Source organism: Rhopalosiphum maidis, chromosome 3 (genome assembly GCF_003676215.2).
Source record: "Rhopalosiphum maidis isolate BTI-1 chromosome 3, ASM367621v3, whole genome shotgun sequence".
Classification (NCBI taxonomy): Eukaryota; Metazoa; Arthropoda; class Insecta; order Hemiptera; family Aphididae; genus Rhopalosiphum; species Rhopalosiphum maidis.
Genome location: NC_040879.1, coordinates 42,781,315 through 42,792,938, shown reverse-complemented (window position 1 = coordinate 42,792,938; position 11,624 = coordinate 42,781,315). Strand labels below are relative to the sequence as shown.

At 28.8% G+C, this 11,624-nt stretch overlaps 1 protein-coding gene across 1 annotated transcript; it reads left to right on the top strand.

Moving 5' to 3' along the window:
• Nucleotides 1-484: 484 nt before the first annotated feature.
• LOC113558543 (keratin, type I cytoskeletal 9) lies at nt 485-9,906 on the top strand. Its single transcript, XM_026964030.2, has 5 exons — nt 485-1,293; nt 5,786-5,918; nt 7,704-7,853; nt 9,098-9,355; nt 9,774-9,906. Exons 1-5 carry the CDS (start codon nt 544-546, stop codon nt 9,887-9,889), a joined length of 1,407 nt encoding a protein of 468 aa, XP_026819831.1. The 5' UTR covers nt 485-543; the 3' UTR covers nt 9,890-9,906.
• The last annotated feature ends 1,718 nt before the right edge of the window (nt 9,907-11,624 follow it).

Genomic DNA, 11,624 nt, shown 5'->3' with positions numbered 1-11,624 from the left:
ACGGAAAACATTCGATTTTTACCGATTCCGTAGCAATTTAACACCGTCGCACGCTACCCGTCACCACAAACACCACACGCGCGCTCTTACACTCACATAGGTCACACACACACACATACATACACACACACACACACACACATACACACACACACACACACACACACACACACACACACACACACACACACACACACACACACACACACACACACGTTAAGTAACGAACCGTACTAAGCGTTTAAGGTGCGGTTAGGCGTGGTTACTATAGCGACAACACGGAGGTGTTGAATCGACAATTTTTTCTTCGCCTTTTCCAATCACCACCGGCAGTATAACATACTCGCGCGTGTACTGTTAATCGGCCTCGGGCTACTATCCTTCCTATACTCGCGCGCACCGACGTCGTTCAATTGGAACGCCATATAAATATATATATTTAATATAAATAACGACGATACACACTATACGAGTGGTCCGCCATCGTACGCATCGGCCGGAATACGCGTGTGACGTTCGTCGCCTAACTGTCACGCCGCCATCATGGCTGGGCTGGGCGACACGTCGGGCGACATACAGCCGGTGTCAGATCACGCCAAGGACATACTGCAGATGACCCGCGACTCGGAGATGATGCAGAGCTACGTTCGGGTGGGCAAGTCGGACGAGTCGGACGACTGCGGCGGTGGAGGTAGCGAGGCGAATGGCGTATGCACCGGCGGAGTCGGAGTTGGCTTCGGCCGAGGCGAATCGGATTCGGACGATCTGGCCGGGACGACAGGCTACGCGGTCGGGGTCATCGGTGCGGGCGCGGGCGACGGCCACGGGGGGCCGGGCACCGGACGAGTCGGCCGGAAGGGCTGCAGGGCGGCAGCGGGCCGGCGTCACGGGAGACGTAAGGGAGGTGGCGGCGGTGGCGGCGGTGGTTCTTTCGGTGGTGGCGGTGGTGGCGCGACCACGACGTTTGACGAGCTAACGGAAGAGTTCAAGACGCGCAAATCGGTCACCGGCACTGGAGGTGGCGTCGGTGGTGGTGGCTTTGGTGGCGGCTGGGCCAAGCGGCACAAGCGCGACTCCCGGTCCAGGCTGCTCGAAGAGGTGTACACGGACAAGGACCGGGCGGCCGCCGTAAACCTGGGCACGCGCGACATCAAAGCGTCGTTGCGTATGAAACGACGGCAGGATCGCAACCGAACGCTGCACATACCGTCCACGGCCGAGTCGCCCACCCTGTTGGCGCTGGCCCGGCACTGTATCAACGATGTGAACGTGTCGCTCGAGTTCATCGATAAGGTTAGGGCAGGGATGCGGGTCGGGTCGGGTCGGGTTTGAGAGACCTTTAGTCAGAGAGCCTGGATAATATGGTTATCTGCTAGCTTTGGCGCATTGCCGGTAAATTTATACTAAACTTTACACTAGTTTTTACTCGTAATTCATAATAATAAAATATAGCCCGTTAACCCGGGGTCTTGATATTTTCATCAAATTTTAATACTAGTATTTTCTAGACAATTTTTAGTTTGTTTTATTACTTATACAATTAGCAGAATAATTATATAAATAAATAAATTATAAAATATCCTTAGAAATAGAGACCAAAATACTATCCCTGTTATAAATTGTTTTTCATATTCAACGTTTTATTATTAAATCTTTATTTAGCACATCTATTACAGTGATCTACTCGCTACTCGATGACGAAGTATACTCGAAAAATACTTAATAGTAGTTATGAGCAACTTCCCCAGCTTTCTTGAATATGTTTTTTAATGTAAATAAAAATCTGACCAAAATATAGAAGTTAAAATGCACACCATTTAATGTAATATAATACTAATATTATTAATATTATTACATTCTTGAATCTATACGTAACGAATAGGTTACCAATTTAAAATATAAATTATACATAAAAAAAAAAGATGCGATAAGTAATTGTGAAAAATTAACCAAATTAAACCAAATTAAAAAAAGAAAAAACTGAAAACTCTATGTTTTACTGTTGTAAATATAGTAGAACAGTGTGAATAGTCTATTAATATATTCAGAATAAATATAGTAGTATCTAACTATAAATAATTAAAAATAGCTTAAAAATATTTAATAATCTAAATATTTTAAAATTTCATTATTGATGTTTCAAAATATTAAATATATGTTATAGGAAAGATGGTTTTTCTTAAGTATTTAAAATTTAAATTCACAAAAATATGTAACTTATTTAAAAATGTAGGTAATACAAGATTTTCTTTGAGTAATTACACTGTAACCAAATAATCTAATCAATTTATAAATGCAATTTTTTTATAAACATTTTAAGTTAACATTTGGACGAAATTAAATATTTATGCAAATAATAACAATTTAGTTATTTTGTTGTAATTTAAAAATATTTTTCGCGGGTACTTGAAACGTTGAATATTTAATAATTATATATTTTATACTTATACTAAAAATTCGTCTGTCAAAAAATGTGTGGGAAAAAACACACTGGGATGTTTTGACCTCTATTTCTATTAAAAGTACTTTATAATATATTTATTTTTATTACTATTAGTAATTAGTAATACGATATGTTTTCTTAATTTAATAAAATAAAAAAAATGTCAAAAATTGTAAATTATAAATTTCGCAAAATATTCAAAATATTTTAAATATTAAATATCAATTATAATATTACTATTATATGGTGCATTTTCTTGGTGCGAGATCATTAAACATTTGTTTAGGCCGCCGAATTTCTAGATACAATACATTTAGGCTAATTTTATGCTTTTGCCTTCTGTTAATTTCACTAATTTATTCACACCATTCTACAGTAAATCTATATTAAATAATTAAATCAAACGTTAATAACAATAATAGATATATAATATAAATAGAATTTACCATTATAATAATTATAAATATTAATAATGCAATAATTTTACTATTATAATAATAAAATTAACTAAGTATATATAAATATATTATAAATATATAATATATACATTATACCTACTTAATATTTTTAATTTTATTATTTCATAACTAGAAACTTCAAGTATGAATATTTGGTGAATGTTTTTCATTTCTAAAATATAACAAAAATAAAAACAAAATAAATTATTGTCTAAATCTGAATTTGCGTGAGAATTCCCATTTTTAGTATTGAGAAATTTTTATTTTGATCCTCCGAACTCCAAAGTACTAACTAGGTTCGATTTTCTATTTAAAAAAAAAAACCAAACTCGAAGTTGAAGATTGAAATATTTTTACTGCTCCTAAAATTATGTTAAAGTTGGAAAAAAACACGTATACCTAAAATCAATACTTTACAATTTACAAGTCACGTGTATTCATTACACTTAACTACTATTTTACTATATTTTATTTCAACTTCTAAAATAAGACTATTTAGATAATATAAAATAATAAAAATATTTAATCGAAGAATATAAATAACAATAATATATATTATTTAATTGTATTATCTACCTATTAGTTATTAAATTTATTTGTTTTTTTAGCAGTTCGAATTCTTAAAAATATTTTATCTAGTTTAAATACATGTTTTTATATTTTATTAACTGACACAATACTTACTGCAGTACATAAAATATATAAATAAATAAATTGAAACTAATAATATAAAATTTATATATATTATAATTACTTTATTTAGGTATTTTATTATAGTTTGTAGATTTACAGCAATATATTTTTGAATACCTAATGATAACTGATAAGTGTTAACTTTAAACAAAATAATTGTGTTAAACTTAAACAATAACCACTGTCGATTCTTCGACATCTATACTAAATACTAATATGTATGTCATGTAGGTACTCATATGCAACAAGTTTTATATGCTGAAAATCTGAAATATTACACGACTATTCATAGCAATAAGAACTTCGTGTTTGATACGCGAATATAATATATAAACACGCCACACGCGTGTAGGTACTATTCATTTGGCTTAGTCGGCTTCACAAAATTCAATATCGGATATATCTCAAGTTTTAATAAACACCATTACAAGTTCGTGTTAAGGATTTAAGAATGTTTTGAGTTATTCGTGTTAAACACTTAATGACGGCAATTTTCACACGTATAACATCATCAATGTTTGCACTGATCGTTTTAAATTAAGTGTAAACAGACAATTTAATTATAATTTTTTTTATTCATCTTCTTACTTTTATATTTTGAACGGAGTGATGAATGTATTAATTCTGCAATGATGCGTGTTTTTTGTTTTATTTTTGTGTCTGTCATCATGTTTTGGAATTGTAATAATGCTTCGATTTTCGACTTCAGCCCCTCTTTGAAAAGTAAAATTCATCTAGTTGGTACTTTAGGGGGTCAAAAGTAAAAAATTTCCAGTAGTTTTCAAAAGCGTCGGGAAAGACCCTGAAAAAATAACGGAAAACGGGAATTTTTACGCATAATCACTTTTCGACAAAATCGATATTTTGATTTTACTGTAATTCAAAAACGAATTATTGTAAATACTTAAAATTTTCACCAAACGTTTATATTATGGTTATCTATTTACGATTAAATTTTCAAAATATTTTGACCTTTTTTAAGCTACTTATAGATAATTAAAATTTTCGATTTTTAAGTTTTTTTTCTTAAAATGCCGATAAAAAAAATTTGGCTATCCAAAAAATCTTTAAAATTTAATACAAGGTTTATTTTAAGTTGTACTTATCGTAGTAAAAAAATCGTTGATCACAATTTTTGTTTATAAGCATTTAAAGTTCAAAAATTTATGAAATATATCAAAATCGCGAAAATTTGCAAGGAACTTTGAAATTGAAAATTCCGTAAGTTTTCCTTCAAGTAACTGTAAAAAAAAATTCCAGTGTCAATATAGAAAAAATGTTATGAGCGTATGAAATAAAATTCTTTTTCGAAATCATGTAAAATAATGATATATTACAATTTAAATATAGGAAATAATATAATATATCCTACTAATTATCATTAACTGACAAATCATCTCCGTTCAGAATCGTTTTTCGTATACAATGATTCAAATTGCATTCAAATTTAAAACATACATTATAGAGACGAGTGACCTACTCTCCATCTCTACTATACAGTAAAGCGATACCCACTTGCTAACTTTTTTAAACTTGTTTCTTAGTTAAAGTTTATTGAATTTCAAATTTTCATTTTATTTTGGTAAGCTGCTTGGTTTGCACACGCACAAACTATGCACTTTTTTTAACAATAGTCAAGGTTGTAAATATACGTGTAACTTATTAGTTACAATGAGTACGGTGAAATAAATAAAAGTCTTAACGGCCTATACATTTCTTAGAATTTTCTCTTTATGCATATCGAGGTCAACAATCGATGGCCTACGTCAAATTAAATAATATTAAATGAAATCTTTTGAAATATTTACTTGATGCATTAATTTTCAGTATTTAATTTTACTTACAATTTTAATGGTTATAAATAATAATTATAATTGTATCGCAGTTATTAATATTATTGTCATAGATATTAATAAAATGCATATCTGTTTAAATTTAATAATTATAAATAAAACATATTAGTTATATAAGTATAGCATACATATTTTTTTTAAAGATAGATAATAATATAGAACAATAAATAACAATGTGCATTTTATGATTCATCATGATCAATGGTTGTTTATTGAAAACTTATATAGTGCAATGTGGTGAATATATGTAGAGTTTCTTGTACATATACCTTTTTAATGTTGTATGTACCTACAACTGTAGCACGCGATAATTTTCGATTTATTATTTTTGTTTGAAGGCATTGGAATTGAGCCCCAATGACAAAACGGCTTTGGTTTCTAGAAGCAAATGTTATTTGCTTCTCGGTCAACCACGTTTGGCATTAAAAGATGCCGAAGTGGCGTTGAACGAAGACAGCACATATCTGAAAGGTATCGTAAGAAAATTACAACTTATACTGTAGGTACAAGGTGGAAAAATTATATAGGATGTATCTAAATAATATTTTACAATATCTAATCTAAAATGTTTAAATATATCTTATGTGAATACAATTGTGCAGTGAAGAGGTTTTTTAAAATTTAAAAAAAGTGGTTATACTTATGTTAGCTGCGTGTGTTTTCAAATTATTCAGTACACCACTGCAGTACTAAATGTCCATATTCTTGGTTTAACGTTTAAGCCATTAAGATTAAATTAATATAATACAAAAGACATATTTTATCCATAGTGACTGAATGATGTTTTAGGAAAAAATGCAGCAGTAATTACCAATAATTGTACTTTGTATCTTGTATAGATAAATTTTAATTTAACTTTAAAGGTAAATAAAGGAGAAACTTCAAAATATTATCAATTAGGTACAGATCAATCAACTATAGGTACTCTATACTCTATAGTAATGATAATAGTTACTTAACTAATATATCGTATGCCACATCAAAAAAGATAGTTTGGAATGTTTAACTGCCTATAAAGGAATGTCCATATTCTGCCAAAATAAATTAATATACAATATATTTTGTATATTTTTTAGTATAATCTAAATCTAATTAATAACCATCTTTAAATTTATTACGAATAATATAAATAGTATACCAACCAATATAAGTAACCACAATATAATTATTTCAAACATTACTATACAGGGTGATTCATTTATCATAAAACACTCATTATTTCAAAAAGTATTCACGTTTTTGAAAACATTTTTTTACATAGTTTCAAATTGTTAAAAAAACAACTTTTATTAAAAAATTATAGCTTTAAATATTTTTTATCCTTATATTTTATTAAGATTTTTACTTTTTTGAATGAGAACATAGCGTTTTAATTTCATATTCCAAAGCAGAATAATTTTTTGAATATTTTGATACATAAAAATCGAATTTTAGGCGAGTAGTTTATGAGTTATACGTATTCAAAGTTTAGATGTGCGGAGTGGAGTGGTACAGGATTACCTCGCAAAATTTTTGTCTACTACAAAACTTAGGTTTTGCAAAACTTAAGTTTTTTTTTTAAATATTTAAGAAAAATATCAATGGGAAAAAGTTGTGTTAATCCATGCACATTTAAATAGTAGCCAATTACAGTGAAAAATGTTCGTAAAATATAAAATATAAAATAATTACCGTGTTGGTACTTTTATCTTTCGTGACCACTTATATAGTTATATGTGTGACATTGCACAAAAACCAAAAAAAAAAAACAATAGATTTAATGTCGAACCTGACATGAAAATTCAACTTTCTTCATTAAAGCCTAATATGAAATATATAATATGCTAACATATATATATTAACATATTATGTTATAATAAAAAGCAATTTCCATCATCTCACTAAAATTTAAGTTTAAAAATTCTGATTATTTGTCATTTTAAGATATTTTAGTTAATTCTGAAAATAATTTTTTAATGAAATAAATATTATTATTGTATAGGTATTAAATAATTGTCAAATCTGTTGCAAATATCTTTAAACCTATATAAAATGTTGCATTAAAACTATAGCAACAAATTAAGAGTTCTATGATAAAAGTAGACATAAAAAAGGTTCTTGAGATAAAAAATATTAAGAAAAGTTGCTCTGTATAATAAATTAAGACTCTCCTACTACTACGAGAATTACTATTATTGACTACATTATCATCAACACTATCATACACGACATAGGAATATATTATTAAATATTAATTTTTTTTTGTGTGTTATGTAGCTATTTATCAAAAAGCGGAAGCACTGTACCATCTTGGCGATTTTGAACATAGTCTCGTGTTTTACCACAGGGGACTGCACGTTCGACCGGAACTCGAACAATTCAGGCTGGGCGTTCAAAAAGCCAGAGAAGCCATCGAGAACGCTATAGGTATGTCCAAAACTCCAAAGGTCATCCACATCGCCTGAATTTTACGGCTAGAGTGTAGCCTGCAAAGGCCACTAGGGCTAGTACAATCAGTTCTCGATTATGGAGGGGCGAAACACTACACAAAACTTCATTATTTACTACGTTTCTGAAGGATTTAAAGCCGTCCATTCATTAATCATTAACATAATATAACATTTACATATACATTTTTTATTTTACAAAATTTTTACATAAATCTAAATAATGCGTTTAACGTGATTTACCAAAAAAAATTAGGTGCAAAATAATGGAATAATGTTTTTGTTTACAAACCCACGAAGGCACGAAATAACGTTTGATAATACTGGATTTATTAGGTAAATAGGTACCCAATATGTAACATAGATGTAAAATTACGAAAATGGCACTATATAAATATTAATATTAATGAAAAATATTGAATATACAAGTACCTACTACACATGATTTAATTTGCTATGACTCGATCAATTTTGCAATATAGCATAACTGTTTAGGTTTAACAATAAAATACTGATAGCACAAAAAATAATACCAAGCAAGTCTTATACGTATTTTTCAACTAAATTATTCAAAGACTTTAACTCTATGTCTCTGTACAACAACTATTTCATAGAAATGTTCTTTATTTTACACATACAAATTAAATCAATTAGAATTAAACCAACGTCTTACAATATACGACAGAAAAATAATACAGATTATTACTACTAAAGCATAAAAATCAAGTCTATGTTTTTCGTAAATCGGATTGAAGTTATTAAATAAAACCCAAACACATATCATTAATTGTAAATATTATATTAAATACAAAAAGTCTATTCATCAACTTAGTGTATGTGATGTAAATCTATTTAATCATTCTAGTAAATTATGGTGAAATTATTAAATAATTATATAACTACTAATAATATGCTAGGTATGCTTTCCATATCCCAGTTTTTTCATATATTCGTTATAGGTATAGACAATACCTTTTTTTTCAATATTATAATAATAATTTTTTTTATTAGTACTTCAATTTCACCAATACAAGGTTATACTCAATAGTTATTATATTATATTTTTTATAAATTTTAATCATATTTAAATGTACCATTAAATCATTAGGTATCCAATAAAATTATTATTATTATTAAAAGATTTCAAAATAAAGAGTGTTGGTCGATAAAAGAATCACTCTGTATATTTCATAAGCGCTAAATATAAAAGATATTACTGCGCAGGAAAAATGAAGGACACCGCCATCGTGATACAGCAAATTGGTTGGGGAGACAAGCGTCAAGCGACCGTGGCTAAAACAGTCAATGGAGGCGATGTTGGCGTCGGCGGTAGCAGAGGATCGACACCGGCTGTGACGGGGTCGACAACGAGGCGCAAGGAAGCAACAGCGTCGGCTGCCACTACCAAAAGCCAATCGAAAATGCTGCTTAGGGAATTGTGCGTAGACAAGGAATATCTGGAACACTTGACAATAGATCCAAGTAATATAATTTTTTTTAGATGACACAGTAGACATTTTTTCTAATATTTTAAAACGTCGCATATTAAGCAGCAGAAAATTTGTTATAAATAATTATATTGTATAAATATTAAATAAAAAATTAAAATAATTGATTTCTACGAGTAAAAGTGTTAGACTGGAAACTGGCGGACGCTTAAATAATGATTACATATTTATAACACGTATAAAAATTTGTGTAATTTTTTAGGATCGCCTTTTAATTGATAAATTTTTTTAAATGTTTGAGGTTCTTGTATACAACAGTTAACATTTCAAAATAATATGAACTCAAACAATAATAATAAATACAAATGGTTTATGCTCTCTTAGTATTAAAGTTTTAATAATTTTCTCCGCCAAATTTAGCTTCATTATAAGTCGTATTTTTTTTCGTACAGATATTGTGAGTGCCATTCAAGAAAACGATAACTATATACTCTCCGAGGCGAAAGATGGCATTAGTTTTTTGAACGGCCGAGAAGAATTCTGGAAACAACAAAAGCTTATTAATTAGTTTTTCTAAAATAGGTCCTAGATCGAAATGAATTAGGTATAGTTGTACTTAAAGTTTAGGTTAAATACCAATATTAATTAAATAATTTTAATTTTTTTTTATTTATCTATTAGTAAATGTAATAATGCATAATGCCTACAACTTATAAGGCTATAACAAATAAATAAATTAGATTTATTAAGTAGTTTCTTTTTACTTTTATGCTGATTTTAATCGAAGCGAGGATTTTAATTTAGAACGAGTAGTTTATCAGTTATACTTATTTAAAGTTTAGACAAATGGAGTAGTGGAGAAATATTTTGCGGGGTAACACCGTACCACTCCACTCCGCACATCAAACTTTAAATAAGTATAACTGATAAACTACTCGCCCTAAAGTCGATTTTATGTATCAAACTACTCAGAAAATTATTCAGCTTTGGAATTAGAAATTAAAACTCTATGTTGTCATTCAAAAAAGTAAAAAACTTAAAAAAAAATATAAGGATAAAAAATATTTAAAAATATATTTTTTAATAAAAACGTTGATTTTTTAACAACTCTAAACTATGTAAAAAAATGTTTTCAAAAACATAATACTTTTTGAAATAATGAGTGGTTCATGATGAAAGAATATATTATCAAAAACGCACTATGCAGATTTATTAATTATTATTATTATTTTTATTCAAGTATCAATCTTTGCCAGTTATATTAATTTACCTATAAACCTTTTTATATATTTCAATTTCCGAAGTCATATTTAAATTCGTTATGCAATTTACTTGGATGTGTTTTTCTTTTATTTTTAAATAATTTTTTTCAATACAATATTAATAACCAAAGCTTGTAAGTACTAGAAAATGCATATTTTCGTTTAGTAAGTCTCTGAACCTTCAAAATATGACAAAAATTTGTTTTACATTTCCCCGACGTAGTAGGTATACGAAATTGTATTTTGCAAATGTTCACCTATTTACGGGTTGTAGTGTTATTTTGCTTATTAGTTATTTATAATCATAAGTGCTACTTTTAAGTATATGTATATTAACATATATGAAAAGAATCAAACACGTTTTGATCAATTTTTTTTTATATTTTATCATCGAGAATGTCTAAAATGTTTAATACTATACTATTGAAATAATTGAAAAATTATCGGAAACATTCGTTTATTGAAGTTAATTATTTTTTATTTGCTACTGGAGAAAAAATGTCTTAAAATCTTAACAGTTTTCCTGAAGAATCGTAGGTTACCTAATCATAGTAACTTGGTATATTTTATGCGCCATTCACGATCGTTGATGTTAAGTAAATTGTACATAAAAATAACTTAAATAGATCTAAGATCTACATTTTTAAGATAACATTAAAAGAACCACGAGCAGGGGCATACCCAAGGGGAGTAACCTAACTTAACCACCAATTAACACGTCAAAAACATTTAAAGCTCATTTTACTTCACAGTTAATAACAATTATTGTTATATATAAATATATACGTAATTATATAGTTGATTCGAATGATTTGAAATAAAGAAGACCAATTTATGGTAATTTTATATTAATACTTTAGTAGTCGAAACATTTTATTTATTTGATAATTAGTAGAAAATCAAACTATAATAAAGCCAATTATACCTTGCCGCAATATTTCTTATAATATTTATAAATTTATAATGTTTAGTATTTCAAAATATATAAACATGTAATAAAAATTTTAAATAATTAGTTATTTTTGTTTAACCTATTCCTTG

What these genes read in the sequence shown, in the direction of transcription:
- LOC113558543 (XM_026964030.2), top strand. Translation starts at nt 544, where the DNA reads ATGGCTGGGCTGGGCGACACGTCGGGCGACATACAGCCGGTGTCAGAT. An exon ending in AGACAGCACATATCTGAAAG is followed by an intron (nt 5,919 to 7,703) that starts GTATCGTAAGAA and finishes TGTGTTATGTAG; the next exon opens with CTATTTATCAAAAAGCGGAA. An exon ending in AGCCATCGAGAACGCTATAG is followed by an intron (nt 7,854 to 9,097) that starts GTATGTCCAAAA and finishes ATTACTGCGCAG; the next exon opens with GAAAAATGAAGGACACCGCC.